This window comes from Penicillium pulvis (assembly GCF_028828015.1).
Source record: "Penicillium pulvis strain IBT 33274 chromosome Unknown scaffold_8_segment0_segment0, whole genome shotgun sequence".
Taxonomy (NCBI): Eukaryota; Fungi; Ascomycota; class Eurotiomycetes; order Eurotiales; family Aspergillaceae; genus Penicillium; species Penicillium pulvis.
In genome coordinates, this window is record NW_026643080.1 from 2,038,844 (window position 1) to 2,058,601 (window position 19,758).

The 19,758-nt window shown below is 48.3% G+C and overlaps 9 protein-coding genes across 9 annotated transcripts; 5 read left to right on the forward strand and 4 right to left on the reverse strand.

Moving 5' to 3' along the window:
* Positions 1-136: 136 nt before the first annotated feature.
* On the reverse strand, positions 137-1,826 carry hat1 (histone acetyltransferase catalytic subunit HAT1; the record flags this gene model as incomplete). Its single annotated transcript, XM_057069727.1, has 4 exons — positions 1,763-1,826; positions 1,436-1,711; positions 1,109-1,373; positions 137-1,058 (listed from the first exon to the last, which is right to left on the reverse strand). Exons 1-4 carry the CDS (start codon positions 1,776-1,778, stop codon positions 137-139), a joined length of 1,479 nt encoding a protein of 492 aa, XP_056916338.1. The 5' UTR covers positions 1,779-1,826.
* Positions 1,827-2,603: 777 nt separating this feature from the next.
* N7503_010182 (Zn(II)2Cys6 transcription factor domain-containing protein) lies at positions 2,604-4,291 on the reverse strand (the record flags this gene model as incomplete). Its single annotated transcript, XM_057069728.1, has 3 exons — positions 2,604-3,506; positions 3,658-4,173; positions 4,232-4,291. The coding sequence occupies 3 exons, from the start codon at positions 4,289-4,291 to the stop codon at positions 2,604-2,606; spliced, it is 1,479 nt and encodes a 492-aa protein (XP_056916339.1).
* Positions 4,292-4,937: 646 nt separating this feature from the next.
* Positions 4,938-5,977, forward strand: N7503_010183 (RTA1 domain-containing protein; the record flags this gene model as incomplete). Its single annotated transcript, XM_057069729.1, has 3 exons — positions 4,938-5,112; positions 5,171-5,715; positions 5,774-5,977. 3 exons carry the CDS (start codon positions 4,938-4,940, stop codon positions 5,975-5,977), a joined length of 924 nt encoding a protein of 307 aa, XP_056916340.1.
* Positions 5,978-6,157: 180 nt separating this feature from the next.
* N7503_010184 (alpha/beta fold hydrolase) lies at positions 6,158-7,084 on the reverse strand (the record flags this gene model as incomplete). The annotated part of the gene is made up of 1 exon (XM_057069730.1): positions 6,158-7,084. One exon carries the CDS (start codon positions 7,082-7,084, stop codon positions 6,158-6,160), a length of 927 nt encoding a protein of 308 aa, XP_056916341.1.
* Positions 7,085-8,487: 1,403 nt separating this feature from the next.
* On the forward strand, positions 8,488-9,546 carry N7503_010185 (SDR family NAD(P)-dependent oxidoreductase; the record flags this gene model as incomplete). The annotated part of the gene is made up of 4 exons (XM_057069731.1): positions 8,488-8,535; positions 8,594-8,845; positions 8,908-9,187; positions 9,287-9,546. 4 exons carry the CDS (start codon positions 8,488-8,490, stop codon positions 9,544-9,546), a joined length of 840 nt encoding a protein of 279 aa, XP_056916342.1.
* A 1,670-nt stretch (positions 9,547-11,216) lies between these two features.
* Positions 11,217-11,801, forward strand: N7503_010186 (class I SAM-dependent methyltransferase; the record flags this gene model as incomplete). The annotated part of the gene is made up of 1 exon (XM_057069732.1): positions 11,217-11,801. The coding sequence occupies one exon, from the start codon at positions 11,217-11,219 to the stop codon at positions 11,799-11,801; it is 585 nt and encodes a 194-aa protein (XP_056916343.1).
* Positions 11,802-12,537: 736 nt separating this feature from the next.
* On the forward strand, positions 12,538-13,976 carry N7503_010187 (Mn(2+) transporter ATX2). The gene is made up of 3 exons (XM_057069733.1): positions 12,538-12,706; positions 12,769-13,722; positions 13,780-13,976. Exons 1-3 carry the CDS (start codon positions 12,657-12,659, stop codon positions 13,961-13,963), a joined length of 1,188 nt encoding a protein of 395 aa, XP_056916344.1. The 5' UTR covers positions 12,538-12,656; the 3' UTR covers positions 13,964-13,976.
* Positions 13,977-14,747: 771 nt separating this feature from the next.
* N7503_010188 (F-box/WD repeat-containing protein) lies at positions 14,748-17,349 on the forward strand. Its single transcript, XM_057069734.1, has 4 exons — positions 14,748-15,471; positions 15,543-16,174; positions 16,231-16,942; positions 16,991-17,349. The coding sequence occupies exons 1-4, from the start codon at positions 15,028-15,030 to the stop codon at positions 17,186-17,188; spliced, it is 1,986 nt and encodes a 661-aa protein (XP_056916345.1). The 5' UTR covers positions 14,748-15,027; the 3' UTR covers positions 17,189-17,349.
* An 875-nt stretch (positions 17,350-18,224) lies between these two features.
* N7503_010189 (uncharacterized protein) lies at positions 18,225-18,997 on the reverse strand (the record flags this gene model as incomplete). Its single annotated transcript, XM_057069735.1, has 2 exons — positions 18,225-18,747; positions 18,795-18,997. The coding sequence occupies 2 exons, from the start codon at positions 18,995-18,997 to the stop codon at positions 18,225-18,227; spliced, it is 726 nt and encodes a 241-aa protein (XP_056916346.1).
* Between the last annotated feature and the right edge of the window lie 761 nt (positions 18,998-19,758).

The following is a 19,758-nucleotide window of genomic DNA, read 5'->3' on the forward strand; positions in this document are numbered from 1 at the left end:
TTGGAGTGATGTCTTGGTAACATCAATTAGCAAGCATTGATTTGAAATCTAAACCTGAGTCCCCAGAGCAAAATATCCCATTGCGTAAATTACATAGTGTGAGAGCAGTTTTCATGGTTCAAAGCAATGTTAGCATCTAAACCTTCGGGCGCTTGGCCAATTCAGTTCCATTTTCTTCCTCGTCATCATCATCCTCAACAGCAAGCTTGCGCTTCTGGCGACGGCTGCCAGTAGGAGCGGGAGCAGCGTCCTCACCCTCCGACTCAGGCAGGCGACCCTCTAGAGCGTCCAGTGTGATCTCATAGCCCTCCTCCACATTGCGGACGGTATCATCTAGCTTCTCTACACGATCAAGCAGCTCCAACTCGTCCAGCAGTTCTTTATGCTTCTTGTACAGGCGCTGTTTGGTAAGCATGCGCCACCAGTAGTATCGTCGGTCGTTCTCATCGTCCGCTTTGTGCTTCTTAATCAATAGCCGGGCGAGGTTGGTGCCTCCAGCCAGACGGTGGCTCTTAGGGATCTGACTCAGAAGGAACATCTCCAGGATGTGTGCGAACTGTGTAGATTCAATCTTGAAAGCAGTGCGAATTTCGAGCAGCGTCTTGCTCGGGATCAATACCCCAGTAGGCACTGCACGAGGTCGTTGCTTTTTGGAGTATGCACCATTGGGATCCGGGTTAAGGTTCACATTGTGCTTGAGGAATTCAGGCCGCAAGAGACAGAAGTCGGCCGAGTCACGGAGAGCATCAAACTGTTCATTAGGATCTTCGACTGTTAACTCCCCAATGGTGGGGTCAGCGATGCAGAACGCATGGATGGTAGTATAGAGGTGGGTTCCGTGGCCTGAGCGGGCGTGTGAAGGAAGGATGAGGAATTGGGCAATGCGAAGGCGAGCAGGTAGCTCGGAAATCTTGATCTCTGCTGGCGGGAAATCGTCGTTTTTGATAGTGGGAGTGTGTGACCGGTCTCGTTGATAATACCAGTATCGGTAAGTTGTCGCATAGCCTACAATGGAATACGAGGACGCAGTTGGCGTTGGAGGTGTAACCTTTTCGTATCTGTAATGGTCAGCATGGAAGTAATCCGCAGGAAAAATAGATGTACATACACAAAGAAAACGGTCCATCGCTCCAAACTCCACTCAGGATCATCCGTTTCTAAGGGAGTTCCGGCTTCGATAAACAATGAGACCAAGACCTGCACTCGGTCCAAAAGAAGTCGCACTTGTGGGTCCGCCAGGGACCCAGCCCAGATCTCATATTGTCTTTCATTGGCCTCATAGCTGTATACCATCTTGCCCGGTGGTGTAAAGTCCTTTGCTGAGGCATCTTCCTGGACAGCCTTCTCGTATTCAGGTAGATTGATGAGCGCCTCTGAATTTAGTTGCCATGGTTAGCCAAAATCATGCTAGTTATCAGGGAAATATTCCACAAACCTTCAGAAACAAATGGCTTCAAAGTACCAAGAAGATCGAGAGCTGTGGTGTCGCCAACCGGCTTGAACTTCTCATCGTAAGAAATGTGGAGATGAGGGCGCAGGTCGTGGGCCGCAAATCGCAACCGGATCACCAAACCCTTGTAACCAAAGATTTGTTCGTCATCCCCGAAGATGGGATAGGTGAACTGGGGGTGGAAGGTGGAGAGCGTCTTTGGTTTGGTGTCGCCAGGCTGCACCATGGTAATGTGGATCGCATCGTTGGCGTCGCAAGACCCTATGAGATCAATTAGTCACTGAGAGGAGAAGAGTGAGCCTGCCATCTTACAGCCGGTTTCCGCCATTTTGGTTGTATGGGAAGAGAGAATGGTTGTAAAGTCAATGGGAAATGCGACGGAGAAATGAAGGCGCGTCTGACCGCGTCGGGACCAGTATTACCTAATCTGGACTAGCGGGCGTTGTATAGCTCATATCTAATATCCAACGTTACTCTTGTGATCAGGTTGAGTTGAAGGGACATTACTTCGGCTGGGGGTCAATTGATTACTTTAAGTGAAGAATTCTGCATTTTCACACCATATACATCTGAATCTCCCACATGAAAGGCACGATTAATATGTTTTAGGACGGCGCGATTTCCGTTAAAACTCCCCTCCCTTTACGAAACCCAAAATCTCCCTTAGTATTCTTGAGTCTCTTCATCACTCTCCAATACTCAAGCCGCGAGTATCATATTGGATGATTGCCGTTGGTTCCAATGCTACCGTTGCACAGCACGAGACTTTCGTGAACGTTATTTCTTTCAAGATTGAATGTTTTATCGCCCTCAACTGTCTCGGCCACTTGGTGTGGCATTGGTCTAGGTGCGTAATGGAATCCGAGGTCCTGGGTCAATGGCATTGGAGTTGGTGTTAGTACCTTGGAGAAGACTGACTTTCACTCAGTGATGAGTTCCAAGGTTGTGGGAAATAATTTTAGTCTGGTACATTTCTTGTCGGAATTGCCTTCCAAGGTTTTCTAAATCGACTCGGTGTGACACCTTCAGCTTCTCATCCATGGATTAGTCAAACTGGTAGATATTTCCTGGTACATATACACTTCATGTCATCGTTGTCGTAGCAAGGCGTAGTAGAACCTCCCAGACTTTGTCTACTTAATTCAGTCTATAATTAATGAAGCTCCATACTCATCAACTGCGACTTCCAAGCTCGCATTGTCTGAATCCTTGGTATCAGCTCTATGGCTCTCTGTATTCCCATCTTTGACCCAATGGTCTGAAGCTTCCGCTTCACCCACTCGTGCACTTCATCTGGAGCAGCAGCCGAGCCACCAGCGATCGTCAACGGAAACAGCAACATAAAGACACCGTTCAAGGGAGGAACGTGAGTCTTTCCTTCGAGAGGCATTCCATTTCCCAGACCGCCCACTAGGGTCGCAGCGCCAGCACAGATACACGCCGCCATGTGCGAAGCCATGTCAAGTGCTCGCTGTCGCTGTTGGAGATGATAGACTTTCAAGAGCCCCATCCTTGCCAGCTTGGCGATGTTGTTCAAGATCATCTCATTGACGATCAACCGGCCCCAGAAGTAGTAATTGAGGTCTCTTGATGCCCAAAGGTCGTTATAAGTCATATACTTCCCGTTAAATGTGTGTTGCGCCTTCGTGGAAGTTTTGATAAAGAACTCCCATGTATGTGGGAGGCTCCTCTCCCATTCTTCTAGCTCCTCATCGAAGGCTATTGCTGTTCGCACTCCAATTTCGGGATCGAAGCTTGGATCACTGCGGGTGTTGTGGAACCTCATGAACCGCATCAGGGTGTCAACAAGACCAATGGAAGGGAAGTCATCGGGATTTGAAGATTGAATCATCTTGATGTTGAAGAGGGAAAATTCTATAGGTAGGGGTTTTTGGGCGTGAATGTATTTGACCATGGAAAAATAGAAGAACTGCAACTGGGCGCGCGGATCACGAGCTTTAATCGCTTTGCCAAAGGTCGCTTGCCTGAGTAGGGCCGCAGCCCCATCCAAGTGAACCGTCCACGAGTCAAGCTGAGTCGATGTGCAGCAAACCATCTGGAGAAGTGGAGTGGTCAGTGGACTAGCCAAGGCAAGCTAGGGCAATACGTGGGTCGATGGGGCATACCTCGTATAAACCTATCATTAAAATTATCTTCATAATTTGAGGCGGACTAGCTTGAAATGGATTCTCCACCGCCTGACGCACGGCGTTAAGGGATGCCGCATACTTTTCCCTGGCCACTAGCCGAAGAGATCGATCCCGAGTCACATTGGATAGCGCAGCCAGCCCAACCGACACGACTGCATCTCGAAACTGTGACTCGACAGATATCGTGCTTATGAATGATGTCTTCGACAAAACAAAAGGTCCCTCCATTGCCGCCGCACTGGCCGTTACAAATTGCGAGCAAAAAAAGTCCAGGCCCCGATCTTCCACAGTAGTGGGAACTTCTAAGGGAATGGAGGGGTTTAGTGCCAAATTGAACTTCCGTTGTTGCACTACAGCCTTCAAATCTTCTTCAGAGCTTGAAGATGATTCTGAATTCACCTGAGGGGTGACAGGGGTCTTTCGACGCTCTCCAGCTCTAGATTTGGCCGTTGCGGACCTGCGGGCCGCCTTGTCTGTTTCGTCACGAAACAACAAGGCCGGGATGTCACGGTAGCCGCCACATGGTTTCCCCGCCCTGATGCACTGCGAACAGACCGGTTGAATACGGTCACACTATTACATAGACCGTCGTTAGTTCAGTTAGCTTGTGCCGAGTCCGACAGATGCTTGCCTTGATTCGCCGCTCCCGACAACTCTCGCAATTTTTGCTGGGACGGCCGTAAAAAGGCATGGTATCTTGGCTCCAAAGGATATATCATTTCTTGAAAACCAAGTTTGAAAGGGGTAAAAGAATCGTGGGCTTTTCACCTTGACAGTAGCGACGTTGCGCCGCCACGATTTCGGAGGCTGAGCCGGGTAAGCAGCCATCTAGAACGGTGGACCGCCGGCGCTTTGATTGGTGGAGGTCGATCCACTTCGTGTCTTCGGGGACACTATTCCTAATGGAGTGGGCAGTTCGCCGTTTAGTGACGGGAGATATCTGTGCCTGAGTGCTAGACTTAAGAATTTTCTTATGGAAGCCTGAAATCCCTTCAAGGGACCCTGTAAGAGGGTGGCTTAGAGCGTCAATCACTGCATTACAGGGACTTTAAAACAGCGGGGCTATAGAAGATGACCCGTCCACCTACCTTTATTATCACGGATACGGGCCACATAATAAACTTCGCAGTTCATAGATCCACGGCGAATTCATTACCTGTCACGGACAGCGGAAAGTGAAATGCCCGAATTCCTATCCATGGTATCAAGAGTAGGCCCAAGAGCCACCGTTCTTCTTAGACTATAAATCCCTGCAAATCCAATACCTGCTCCATATTCATAAACCAAATCCTTAAACTTACCCTTACAGCCTAGTGACTCATTGATATAATTTATCCATGACACTAGATACACGCTCCCACAAGGCCGGGGCCTCATACTACCGCTATGACCCCTCGTTGCCAGTTGCGATCGTAGCGGCTGTTCTGTACTCAATTGCGTTCATCTTGACATTCATCCAATGGATCCGATACAAGGCATGGATATGGGCTATCATGGTCGTAGCTTCAGCAAGTAAGTTCATCTCTCCAGTTTCATTCCCATATAATCTTCACATCTAACACACTACCAGTGGAGGCTGTTGGCTACATTGGCCGATGCATTTCTACTCAGAATGTATCAGCAAGATCAGTCTACGTGCTCCAATTCGCCCTCATCATCCTCGCGCCAGTCCTCATGGCTGCTTGCTGCTATATCCTGTTCAGTCGCATCCTCTTCCTGGTAGTTCCTCATGACGCTCGAACATTCCAGCTGTGTTGGGTTCCACCCCGATGGATCACGCCTATCTTCGTTGGATTCGATATCGTCGCTCTGATGCTCCAATTGGTCGGAGCTGTGATGATTTCTTCCGTCAGCACCACCGACACGGACGCAGCTAGCAAAATCGACAAGGGGAAGAGTATCGCCCAGGCTGGTGTCATTATTCAATTAGCTGCATTTGGGCTCTTCTCCGTGGCAGCTGTGCGGTTCAATTTTACCTCTAAGGAGTTCTCGAAAGGGCTGGACGAGCGGTATGAGCATGTTGATGAGAAGAATTATTCTATTGGTGGGATCGTGAAGAACAAGCACTGGCCTGCATTGTTGCGGGTTGTTAATCTTACTACTTTACTGATTCTGGTGAGTGATGCTCCGAGATTATGGAATGCATGTCGCTAATGAGAACTTGGATTGATAGGTCCGCTCTATTTATCGGCTTGTGGAGTTCTCTTCAAGTGTTACTGGGTATGTCAACACGCAGGAATGGACGATGTATGTTTTTGATGCATTGGTCATATATCCTTGCGTTGCGCTGTTTGTCTATTGGCACCCTGGAATATATTTGCCTTACCTGGGCCTTCGTCTGCCCAAAGAAGCTCGGTCAACTGTTACTGTCAGTTAACATGCCAAGGTTGTCTCTGAGGTTTTGGCTTTTATATTTGTACTTCCATGGTTAGTGAGCTATGTGTTCAGGATTTTAGCGCAATTGTTTAATAGATGAAGCAGAATTTGACCATGTAATATGTTTAAACTTGGGCGGTCCACTCATTTTAGCCCTGGAGCGTTTCCCAGAGCTCGTAGACTAACTGGGAACATTTTGAAGCGCCCATCGAATCTCGTCAGCGATCAACTCAGGCTCCGTGATTGGTACATTATGTCCACTCTTTGTTGCCACGGATAAGCGGCTCAAGCTTGACATATGGAGAAATTCTCGTTGAAAGGAATTCTCACTTTCATCCCATGTAGCCAAGTAATCCCGAAAAGTAGCTCTCTGAGCCTCAGTACCTCTACCACGAGCCACGCCGGCCGCATACATCAACGCCACATCCCGCCTGGAGTTCCCCATAAGCACACTCAGAGGCCTTCCTTGGAGTAGATTCTTGCCAGGCTCAAGTTGTCGCTTCTGCTCAATGACAGACCGGCTAATCTGAAGATAAGGCAATTCTCGATTTGCCTGTCGAACGTGCTTCTCGCTAAATTGCTCAGCCATATACTCACTCCACTCGGAAGCCGTCAATTGGTGGTTCCTTGTGAGTCCAACAACATCGAAATAATCCAAACCTTCCGAGACGGCTGAAATGCTAGGATCGGGCCATGTCTCGAATTGCATGCGTTCCTGTACTGCATCAACTAGTACCAAGCCGGAGATATCCTCAATTGGTCGTGCTGCAACAAATTCCCGAGCGAGGGTTCCGCCCCACGAGTGCCCCACAACAAGGTATGGTGGATCGAGGGCAGCAGATTTCAGTAGATGGCATAGTTCGTTTATGATTGTGAGTGAGTCAGGCTCGTTTGGAGACTCTTCGCTGCGACCATATCCAGAACGTTCGTATAGGAAGATTGATGCGTCAGACTCGAGATAACGACAGACTGCACTCCATTCCAAGGCACTGCGTGTGATTCCGGGGAGGATGATGACAAGAGGTGTACCTGGCTCTCTTGGGATTCCTCGTAGTGCGTAGCTTAAGGAATGTGTTCCAACGGAAGCAGAGTAGCAAAAGTGTTCCATTTCTTGAAATTGAAGCAAGAGGAAAGAGATGAATTCATGTTCTAAGGCACTTAACTTCAAACTTTAACTTCGCCAAGTCACATGGAGGGGTTCAGGGTTACACAGCTTCACGTCAGCACACTAGTCCCAATTCGTAGTATAAGATGATCACTTTGTCTTTGTTATCTTCATTTTCCATATATACCTCTATCCAAACATATTCCACTGACTTATCTTCCTATAAAACAACCTTATATTTGTCTTCTTTTCGTCTTTTACCTTCTCCGCCCTCTGGTCCGAAACCCCGCCATTTATTACCCAAAAGTCAGAATGAGTGAAGGGTCACTGAAATAAGACTTCTATCGCTGCTTTCCGAAAAGCACATGCCCCAGGGCTGATGTGGAGCATCTGACCTGAGGAATGGTGAGCGTTTCCAGAATCGAATTAAAGGGGAGGAGCCCTTGCCAGACGATCTTCATGGCGTTGGGAAAGCCATAGTGATGAAGAAACCCGAACAACCATATTAAAATGATGCCATCAAAAGAGAAAAGCGCCGATACAGAAGAGACGGAGCTAGGAGAAAAGAAAAATCTATGGCAGCGTTGATCCTTGACTTCATTCGAGAATATAGCATATTGTGTGGAATGCTGATATAATACTATAGCTATCCAAGGCGTATCAGTAAGCTTTTTGTGGGTTCAGCTATATTCCAGCCACTTCAGCCTTGAATCCACCGCCGCAATTTGATCCCAGCAGAATTAGGTGCTGACAATCGGAGTACGTAATTCCACCCAGGATAGATCCGATTAATTGGGGGCCATTATGTCCTCTGTTTCTCAGTAACTTACCGCTCAAGTACCCCTCTTGCTGATTCCCTGCTTTCATTTCAGCCCCCAATTTCCAAAGCGCTAGAGTCTGACCTACACGGGTAATTGGCCTGAGGGGCAGACACGCAGCGCGCCGATCACTTTAGAATCTAATTTCTGGCTGCAGCCACTTAACCCATTCTGTTGAAAGAGGGCTGATCTCAATGCATTTGTACCAAAAACGCGTCATGATGTATCCCAAGCAGGGGTTTACAACGTACATCGACTACCAACGAAGTTAACTTCCAACAGAAATAGCAATCATGTATACCCACATATAACCCCGCCTGGCGGTCTTCCACCCAATGAAAGGGAATCCCGCAATTGAATGCTGTTGGTAGCTACAGACTATGACCATTGGTCCGAATGGACAACAAAGAACTGGCTGGACAGGCAATACATTGCTCTATTCTGTTAAAAAATAGCCCCTCGACATTAGCTTAAACCCCGAGATTTCCCACACTTCTCTCTCATTTCCAAACACGCCAGCCTCCAACAAGCTCTCTATTTCCCTTTCCTTTATACACACATATCCTCAAGATCATACACAATCACAAAATGGTCATCAAAGGCACGCAACTAGATGGCGTCGCCCTTGTTGTCGGCGTAAGGATCACCATTCGAAACACAAACAAATCTCCCAGCTAACAATCTCTTAATCTAGGCTGGTCGTGGAATCGGTCAACAAACCGCCTATTCTCTAGCCGAAGCTGGTGCGCGCGTCATCGTCTTCGCTGATATGAACAGCGAAACGGCCACCGCCTCTGCGGAGGAGAGCAAGCAATACGCCACAAACCCCGAATATCAATCTACCAACTTCACAGTCAATGTCACCGACCAAGATGGTGTGCAAGCTATGGTTGATTTTGTGGTCGAGAAGTTCGGACGCCTGGACTATGCGGTGAATGCAGCCGGTGTGAGTACATATTCTTTTCGACGGAAATATAAGTTCTGGCTAACCACTAGACTCATTACTAGATTGATAACGGCGTCCACACCCCATTCGCCGATACTGATATCGAGAACTTTGACCGCATCCAGACTGTCAACGCTCGCGGCATGTTTCTCTGCTGCCGCGCCGAAGCCGCTGCAATGCGCAAGCAGACCTCACGTAGCTTCACTAGCCGCACCGGCACACGAGATATCGGTCGCGGAGCTATCGTGAACGTCTGTTCAGCCAACTCTTTCGCCGGACTTATCGGAAAGGGGTCGTATACTGTCTCTAAGCATGCTTGTATGGCGGTGACAAAAATGGTTGGTAAGTTATATCGTCTTAGCATGTCTGCCCTTCGATCTCTAGAATCTATCCTTTGTCTGGCTTTTTATCCTCCATAAGAGTCTCATTCTTATGAAATAGGACTGGATCACTCTGCCGAAGGTATCCGCTGTAACGCTGTCTGCCCTATCTGGGTTCGCACACCGTTACTCGACGTCGAACTGGAGCGGAACCCCCAGGTGCGTGCGGAGATCGAAGCTGTCGTGCCCATCAAGCGCGCCGCCGATAGCGAGGAAGTCGGTGATTCAATTGCCTACCTGCTGAGTCCGTCGGCAAGCTACGTGAACGCGACAAGTTTGTTGTTGGATGCGGCGGTCACAGCAACTTTGCGATTTCATTAGGTAATTACTTAGGATAGTCGGGCTTTGCGTACTATAGAGTGGGAAGTGACTGCGAAGTTGCGATTTTAAGTAGCTAGCCCGAGTCGGACATAGCCATACTAGTCCCTCCAGTGATTCATTGCTAATCCAGACAAGCATTATGTGACATGAAATGCGATCATGATGCTTTATAATATTGAAACAATACCCATATTGTCGGATTTTGTATATGCTTAGAAGAAGCCTTGGTCCGATCGTCTATTGATCAGCGTACCCGACGAAACGGGGAACCCTCAGTAACATATCGACGCGATGGAATTTTCAGAAATTGAAGAGGGACGGCTTTCTGATGCGGGGTGGAGAACCTTGCTCATCAGATTGCTGGCCTAACTTCCGTTCCATATGGGTATATATAGGACCTGACTGATAAAAAAAGGTGGTTCCTCGTTCTATGATGACTGTTCTGTCAGGCAAAGGGGTTATCCAAAACTGGGGTATAAGTGAAGGTAGGAGCATAAGAATCAGCAACCCTGGAAGTCAAATACTGACGTATAATCTGAGGAGTAGAATCAGAGCTGTGCGTACTCAGATGACTTTGCTACAGGTCTCGCACATCATGCAGCGAGATAAGAGGTCTGTGCTTGCATTCATTGTGGCGGAGTGCATATGGAAAGGAGTGGCTTTGATCATCAATGATCACCACACCATGACGGGATCGCAACTATATAATCTTTCCCAAAATAGTTGCTTGCATGTGTTGTGTAACCATTCTTATAAGCTTCGGGCTGGCACTTCGCCAAATCTGGCGTTGTTTCAGCCTTGATTCAACGTCACCGTACGAAGACATGGTGTTGACTATTTGAAGATTGATAAGCTCATTTTTTCTTTATCACCAAGCGGGATGCACAGCGACTAATTTAGTTTCAATTCTGCAGTATGGAGTATACCTCATGAGGTTTGCGACCATTCTCTTGACCCTGGTGTCTGTGCACTGCACTACCTGAAGCACTCTGATACGGCCCTGGTCGTTAACAACCTACCAATTTCGTTCAATGATTGCAAATCGAACACTCAATAGGGATTCTTGCAGATTGTTTCTAGGCTTTTAGCATGTTGTATACGTCTCGTAAAATTGTCTTTCGAGGTTGAACTTTCTGATCAGCAGCACTTGACGGAGGGGCAAGCGTGCACCTGGTAGTTTGTGCGAAGGTTTGGGACTATATGAATAGTTGAGCCCTCCAGTGCTTGAGAATTAGAGGATTCAAAGTTCCAAGGAAAGTTAGATCACTTCAATTATCTATCTCACGCTATTACTGAGTCAAGATCAAGCGGTTCACGCCTATAAGGTTCGTTACATACCTTATTGAACGAAGCCTTCCAAGTTTGAACACTGCACAGTACCATGGCTGGAATGGTTGAATGTTCTCCTCCGTGGGACGATGAGATAGACATATCTGGTCTCCTTGACGGGGAAGCAGGGCGGCTGCTTCATGACTATTCAAAGATAGACCCCACTGAAATGGAAGAACATGTAAAGCGTGTTGTCAGTTTTCAACCCCTCCCCCCCTCCTCTCCCCAGGCCAAACTGACGGATCCAGGCCAAGAAAGGCTGGAATGTCTTTAAATATCCTTGCTTTCAACAGTTCTTATTCTTACACTTCGATCTTGCCCGCTCGCCCATTTATCCCAAAATGGTCGAGGAGACCAAGTCTGGTCATATGGTATTAGACCTGGGATGCGGCCTTGGACAAGATATACGACGTCTGGTATGGGATGGTGCACCAGAAAAATCCATTGTTGGACTTGACCTACACCATGCTTTTATTGCGCTTGGTTACGAGCTGTTCAAGGATGAAGGCACTCTTGATACCAGTTTCCTGTGCCAGGACTTTTGGGAAGACACGCCAGAAATTAGCAGCCTGGCCAAAAATATCAAAATAATCAATTCCGGGTATTTCATGCACCTGTGGGACTGGGATACCCAATTGAAAGCGGCCAAGCGTATGATTCAATTAGTGTCACCAACAGGCGGATCAATGATCGCCGGAATTCATTTTGGCAGCCACTCTGCAGGCACGTGGAGCAATGGTCCCCTTGAGTTCCGATCAATGTTTCTTCACAATGAGAAATCTTTGTCTGAATTGTGGAAGCAAGCTGGAAAAGAGACCCAAACACACTGGAAATTTGAATGTCTAATAACCGAGGATGACGATTGCAAGGAACTTCACCCCGAAGGCTGTCGCTTGAGATGGGTTGCGGAGCTGGAGGAATCTTAGTTAATTTCTTCTATCATTATTGATGATGTTGATTTTTTTTCTGCCGGCTCAATGTTGCATAACAAGATTGCATAGGTGTATGCAATGATTAATTTCTCGACTGGGTAACCTCAAGATCAATATATAAATAAATCCAGCGTGTCCTCATTCCTACCAGGAAACCGTTTTTATTATCTAGTAAAATGTCAATTGCCTCTATTGAAGAGCTCGCGGATAGTACGAATGCAGACTGAGCGACTCATACAACCTCGAACTTGTCTACTGTTAGCGGTGGTGTATCTTTCCAAGTCTAAAACGCGTTGTATTGGCACCGATGACGGAGTAAATGTATCAATTGCTTTTGTTGACAATTTTCCCTCTCATTTTATCGGCAAAGGCATCCAATAAGACCAAGTCAAAGACACAAGCTTGGAGATACCCCGTGCCTGTCCCTGTGCAGGTTAAGCATAGTCAAGGGAGGATGCCCATTTTTAGGGATAGGTGGCGTATTGTCCCTTGTTGTATGTTGACCAAATCACAACATCAAGAAGCAACCAGAATTCTTAAAAGTAGATCTGCTTGGGAACTACTTCAGTATTCCCCAGAAAAAGCATGGTTGAGTATAAAGGTGAAACCAAAAATAGTCGCGGAGATGGTTTGATCCGGGAGCGGTACCTGACAAGAATGCGTGGGTCTCGACTTGCCTGGGTGCCAAGTACCCTCTTCGCTCCTTCTCTGACTCCTTCACCCATTCCATCCCTGACCCCGTCGCTTACGATCGGGCTTATCTTACAGTCGTTTCCGCGTTGGACATAATGATTGATAACGTCTAGAGCCCGAGCACAAGTGCCAAGCTCTTGCGACAAAGAGGCCACCATGGAGGGACTCTTTACTCTGCTCGCCCTGTGCATTGTGATGGCCGTAACGTGAGTGTTTATCCACAATGATGAAGAGCGACTCAATGGCCTGACTACTGACACCTCTTTAGATCCTTTGTTGTCGGTTCATTACCTCTTGCTTTTACCCTCTCCCCCTCACAACTCCGCCTCATATCCTCGATTGGCATGGGTGTGTTGGTGGGAACTTCATTGATTGTTATTATACCTGAGGGCGTCGAGACTCTTTACGCCAGCTCTGCGAGCCAGAAAGGCCTCAGCACGCGGTCGGCCAATGTTGATTGGCAATCACAGGGACTCCCTGTCATGGTGCGATCTTCATCAGACCGTCACGACGATGCTTTATTACCGACGGACACCCCCCTTCCATTTCTATCGCTAGACCACGAATCGTCCGTACCCCTTTCCGATCGCGACCAGTCGTCGAGTATAGTAGCAGGACTACCTGCACGAAAGGACGACGACCACTCGAGCAAAGAGGAAGCGGAAGAGAACTCCCCGCATGCCTGGATCGGAGTTGCTTTGGTCAGCGGGTTCATTCTGATGTACCTGATCGATAAAGTACCAGAATTTGCTTCGCCGACCAAAATCGAACGGATCCCATACCACATCTCCCTTGATAACCTTGGATCTGGATTGCGACGGGGCTCCTCACCCATGCGCGACGGAGGACATCTGAATGCCGGCCATTCGAACTCCCGACGAGGACACAGCTTTGCTACGACTACGGGGTTGGTTATTCATGCTGCAGCCGACGGCATCGCGCTGGGTGCGTCCAGCTCCGATTCCGGGCTGAGCTTTATTATCTTCCTGGCTATTATGGTACACAAGGCTCCCGCCTCCTTTGGATTGACCTCGATTCTTTTGAAGCAGGGGCTATCCAGCCGGGCTGCGAGGGCGCATCTGTTGATCTTCAGCTTGGCGGCGCCTGTTGGTGCACTTGCCACTTTCCTCTTTGTACATATGGTGGGATCTTCTAGCAGCGACGAGACTGGCTCTCTGTGGCGGACCGGAATGCTCTTGCTTTTCTCCGGAGGCACTTTCTTGTGAGTTTCTGGAACATGTTTGTTTTTTGCCTTTCAACGGCATGCTAATTAAGACAGGTATGTGGCGATGCACACCATGCAAGAGAATGGGCCTGGCTCCACCCCCCGAGAATCATCTGTGAATGGATACGGTGATTCTCGCGAATCCCCGGATGGATCTGATAAGTCGATGAGGGACTTGATCGCGTCCGTCGTGGGTATGATCTTGCCACTCTTCCTCCAGATTGGTCATGCTCATTGAACTTTCTTCATTTATTTTTGCTCGTGTTTTTGTTGTTCGTATCGCATGCATCCCCAGTAGCAGGCAACGGGATGCCATGTCGATGCGGACTGTGTCTTTATCATTGTCGAATTTTTTTTCTTATCTTCGCCACGGAATGGATATGAGGAGCATATACCCCCTTGTTTGGCATGTGTTCAGAGTAGAAGGATACCAGTGTTTGAATAGAATGATTGTACTAAATTGGGCGGGTCATGATTGCATTTCTCACGATCACACCGACGTAGCGTGACGTTGCTCACGGGTACTATATAAGAGCGGGCGATCACCTCGCTGGGAGCTCATGCTTGGATCATCTTGCCATGTCGGGTGATGAAAGGTTTCGTCAGTCTCGTCACGCTGAATCATTGCCTTTGGTCGGGTTGATCCATGGTCGAATAACCGCGTACCGAGCCTTCTACCCAAACCGTCGGGGCATATAGTTCGCGATTCCTTCACGGATCCTTTGAATTTTCCCGAGCGGCTCTGTGCCGCCTAAGATTGGCCGAGACTTGCGCCCGATCTGCATGGAAAGCGCCCTCTGCGGATCAGTGGGCAACGAGGCAAACTCGAAGCTCGACTGTCTCAGCCTCTTGAAGTGGAGCATGTAACGGAGTAGAAAACGGAGTTTCATTCGAGTCCGGTAGAGTGGAGAACGGAGAACACGGGGCAGAGCTTGGCGGCTTTGTCAGAGTCGAGACGGTCACGACATTCATCTCCGCTTGGAATGTCCCTTTTCCTTATTCATCGACTTTTTTTGCTTCTACTTGGATGGATTTTCTTTTTAGGGGCAAAGTGACAAACCTGTGGAAAGAGATACAAAGAAGGCGATCATTATCGTGACTTAACCGAAATCCCCCTCCGTGGTATCGGGTTTTTCTCCCTTTCCCTCGGTTTTCCACCAACCGCCTTTCCATCATTATCTTGAAACCCCCTCATACCACCCCGGGTATTCCCCCTCTATGCCTACCGACGGCTCCGTGCGACCGTTATTTTTGTGAGATAAACTGCGAGGAGAGAGGGAGCAACTTGGGTTTCTATCCGCGATGGACTCCCAAGCCTTTGATATAGAGGAGTCGACAGGCTCGACCGTTTTGGATCAGTTGGATACCCTTTCTCAGTCAAATCGCGACTCCGTATCCAGCTTCACTAGTACGCCCGGCCGATCACTCAGCATCAGCAAGAAAAACATCACTCCGATACCCGCAAACCTCCTGCCTTCGGCACCCGCTTCTCCACCAACACCTGCGCCGAGCCCGACCCCACACCAACGTCCACCAGACTGGCACTCAGCTGACGACGAGGAGAATACATTCCTGCTGAACCTGCGCATCCACTTCAGTACCTTATCCAATACTCGGAAGCAAAAACTCCTCGAGGGTCTTTTGGACGTATGCGACAGCCAACAACTCAGCTTCGTTTCAAGCTATGTCGGGCCTCGACTGCGCAAGGATCCGTTCTTGGTCTTTCCAAATGAACTATGCTTGAGGGTATGTTGTTTTTTTCTCTCCCCCGATTTATGATGGATCGAGGGGCCTAACTGACTCATTTCCCCGCTCAGGTGCTCTCCTTTATCGACGATCCGAAGACACTCGCCAGGGCATCGCAAGTCTCTATACGATGGCGTGAGTTACTAAACGACGATATCACATGGAAGAATCTCTGCGAGAAGCATGCATACTTGGTACGGCGGATCCAGGAGGATGACTGCATGGAACCGGTTACCCCGAGATCCGTGGACTCGAACCTCGAAACACACTCTTTGAACGACTTACCACTACGGTCGGACTCGAATGAACCAACCATCGAGAGCGACCCCGAACTTCCCCGCACTGTGTCTGGCGACTGGTTGCCACTCACTAGCTTCTCCCGAAGACGTCGGACTAGACCGGTTTCCTACCGATCGCAGTTCAAGCGGAAATACATGGTCGAGTCTGCTTGGAACAAGGGGGGTCGGTGCACACAGCGTCATATCACACCCGACCAAGGTGTCGTGACGAGCTTGCATCTGACTTCGAAATACATTGTTGTTGCTTTGGATAATGCGAAAATTCACGTCTATGACACCAACGGCGACAACCAGAAAACACTGCAAGGCCACGTGATGGGGGTATGGGCCATGGTTCCATGGGATGACATTCTGGTTAGCGGAGGATGCGATCGGGATGTGCGAGTTTGGAATATGGCAACTGGGTGAGTTTGGTTTAATTTGGCCGTGTCAAGATCGAGTAAAGACTGACAAATCACAGAGCGGGTATCCATCTACTTCGAGGTCACACATCAACGGTCCGATGTTTGAAAATGTCCGATCGGAACACCGCTATTTCCGGATCCAGAGATACCACACTTCGTATCTGGGATCTGACAACGGGGACATGTCGCAATGTTCTGGTTGGGCATCAAGCAAGTGTTAGGTGTCTTGCGATCCATGGCGATATTGTGGTTTCCGGTAGTTACGACACCACGGCGCGGATATGGAGTATCTCTCAAGGCCGCTGCCTGCGCACACTAAGCGGACATTTCAGCCAGATCTACGCCATCACTTTTGATGGACGTCGAATTGCAACTGGAAGTTTGGATACCAGTGTTCGTATATGGGATCCGCAATCTGGACAGTGCCATGCTATTCTCCAAGGCCATACATCTTTGGTTGGCCAGTTGCAGATGCGCGGTGACACTCTTGTGACGGGTGGCTCTGATGGTTCAGTACGTGTCTGGTCATTAACTAAGATGGCGCCTATCCACCGACTGGCTGCCCATGACAACAGTGTCACTAGTCTTCAGTTCGATAATTCTCGCATCGTCAGCGGCGGAAGCGATGGCCGTGTCAAGGTGTGGAGTTTACAGACTGGCCAGCTGCTACGAGAACTATCGACGCCGGCAGAAGCAGTCTGGAGAGTTGCATTCGAAGAAGAAAAAGCCGTGATCATGGCCAGTCGATCTGGTCGAACAGTGATGGAGGTTTGTTATGCCACCCTTTTTATCTGTTCTCTCAACTAATTTTTATAGGTTTGGTCATTTGCGCCACCTCCTGAAACTTATGATGACAGCGTGCTCATCGAGAGCGCCTCCAGCACACCTGGACTCGGCTCTACAGACGATAAAGACTTGACAGTTAATTGTCGACGTCGAACCCTCTTCTCCGACCCACCCCCAACCATCTTAGGAAGTGATGCCGATCAAGCCATGCCCGACGCACCATCTTGAATCCATTCATGAACCATATAATCACATATCTCCCCATATAATGACCGCTGATATCCCATTCATTTTTCTTTGTTTTGACCTACCATCTAGCATCGTGGGTTTTGGCCTCCATCGAGCATTCATTTCCTTTGTTTTACCTCCATTCTCAGAATGAGCCGCTGGGCATATCCATCGAGCCTTGTCTCGAGGGCACCAAGCGGTTGCATATTTGGTGTTGCCTATCATCTGGGATTTCGTTCGTGTTTATCTATTTTTCATATCCGCATATCCCATGACATTTTGGAGAAATTGTCCATCCCCGAGGCCGTCATCGCCAATGGCATTTTTGCGGAGTTTTGTTTTGAATCTAGAGTTTTGTCCCGGCGGAATGCAGTTGTTGATTTGGATTTATATCATCCAGCTTTGCGCTGAATCATTTCGGAGTATTGAAATCTTGGGCCCAGATGATACCTTGGGATATTCTTTTTCCCCTGCGAAATTTACCTCTTTCAGAATTATATTTACCATATTCATACTTATTACTTGACTCTGAACGCTAGATTCTAGTAGCTTTGGACATTTCCCTCGCTTCAAATGTCTTGCCAGTGTAGGTCTAAATCTGATGCGCCAGACATATCAAGGTCCAACCGCAGCTTAATTGGCCGAAGAAGCCGAACGCGGCAAGGTCACGATCATGAATATTTATTAAAAGTTGGGCAACTTGGCAACGTCCACGCATCCCTAACTCGCATTAATTGCATACCAATGGTAAAACCGCTAATAATAAATACGCCCTACGATCATCTTTTAGCACAACTGGGTCAGTACCCCAAGGAGATGGCTGTCTTCCTTTGAGATGAGTTTCAAACTGTGATTGTTACCTCTAGCATCACAAGAGTCTTTATCACGAACGATTTGGGCTTAAAAGATGGCCTGGTAGTATACAAAGGAGTACAATGCCGATTTGCGATAAAATCACCTCCATAATTATGGATTAAAATGGAAAGAGATCTATATTAGTGGCAAAGATGCTAAACAATGCGAACTTCAGAGCAATTTATATCTGATATCTTCTGCTGTAAGCCCTAGACCGGCCTGCTCGGTGGCTAGGCTGGTGAGCAAATCTTACAGATCGTTGGTCGTCTCGTTCGCTTGCAACACGTCTTCCATCTTCCTGCACTCGGCGGCTAGAGTCGCCCGTAAGCATATTCTCAGAGTAGTAGGAAGACCCCTGAAAGTATCTTCTGGGCCGACGGGTGGTGCCATCAGTAACATTAAACTGCATGGCTCCTTGATCACCTGTGCGAATGCTGATGGACTTGCTAGTGAGGGTTTCCTCAGCAAAGCGAATTGTCATTCCATTCATGTTGAGGGTCATATCCAGGTTTTCTTCCCAAGAGCGCTCGCGTGTGTCTTGAGTATCTGATATAGTAATGATTTGGATGCGCCGAAACTTGTGGAGGTTCTTTGATGCATCCTCTAGGGGCTCTCTCATATGGGCGTAGTCAGGACTGTCGGGTGATGTCGCGTTTTGCTCAACGACTTCCTCAATGCGACGAAAGACAGTGCCACAGGTGATGCTACCAGAGTTAATACCGGGACCCCGAATGCATAATCTACAGCTTACCAGGTTGTTTCCTTTCTAGCTGACTCTTGGTGCTCTGTGTAACATCGAGGGCATGTAGTACCGGGATGCCTTTGCTGCTGCTTGAAGATCATGCTCATGACAACTCTCTGTCCGGGATAGAAACAATCCTCCCATGGCCCTGTGAGATCAATCGAGTTTTGTGTTCCAGACTCTTCGATGGCAAATTCACCGCGGTCGATCATAGCTGGACCGCATCCTGAGCTTTTGAGGTTGCTTTTGACCACGGCCAGTAGCGCCTCAGCTGACCTTACAAACTCTAGGTGAAATGGACTTTCTCTATTCAAGGGATCAACAAGACAAATCGGTTGTTGTCTTTGGATCTGCCCCGGAATCTTGAGAATGGCCAAGTGGGTATCATGCGTGATCTGAAAGACACGCAAATTTGTTTGAACGATTTGAGCACTTGCTTCGAGAAGCGCTTTCCCTTGCTGGATGGTCTCTGCTAGGTCCCTGGTGATCCTACTCAGCTGATCCATGACTTTGCATGAGAAGTGCTGAATCCAGGTGGCGAGCCCTTTGTGCTGTGCGCTATTCTTCTTAGTTTGACTTGTCGTCATCTCCACCTGCACAGCAAGCAACAAGATCTGAATGCTTGATGTATGGGCCCTTATCTCGTTGCGAAAATTGTCGACATCATCCTTTTTACATATCGTCCACTTGACTTTCATCCATGTATCTTGTATCCTCGAGGCCGTTCCACCTTGTTGTAGATGGACTTGGTACTTCTGAATCTTCTTATAAAATTTAGTAATTGTGAGCTGACATTGTGACGCAGCTTGTCACAATGCCTTCATGTTAATTTGATCGATGCCAGTATCGAGTCGCTTAACATGCAATAGTGCCGATTCTAGTGCATAAAGTTCATTAATCACAGACCGCATCGATGAGGTCGCCTCAGAGGATTCGCGCAGGGCGTCGATAACGGTGCCCACAAGCTCAAGGG

Bases quoted from the DNA above. Each gene is read 5' to 3' on its own strand.
- N7503_010187 (XM_057069733.1), top strand. From the start codon at position 12,657: ATGGAGGGACTCTTTACTCTGCTCGCCCTGTGCATTGTGATGGCCGTA. The intron at 12,707-12,768 runs GTGAGTGTTTAT...ACACCTCTTTAG, and splicing joins TGCATTGTGATGGCCGTAAC to ATCCTTTGTTGTCGGTTCAT. The intron at 13,723-13,779 runs GTGAGTTTCTGG...TAATTAAGACAG, and splicing joins TTCTCCGGAGGCACTTTCTT to GTATGTGGCGATGCACACCA.
- N7503_010188 (XM_057069734.1), top strand. From the start codon at position 15,028: ATGGACTCCCAAGCCTTTGATATAGAGGAGTCGACAGGCTCGACCGTT. The intron at 15,472-15,542 runs GTATGTTGTTTT...TTCCCCGCTCAG, and splicing joins CAAATGAACTATGCTTGAGG to GTGCTCTCCTTTATCGACGA. The intron at 16,943-16,990 runs GTTTGTTATGCC...TAATTTTTATAG, and splicing joins CTGGTCGAACAGTGATGGAG to GTTTGGTCATTTGCGCCACC.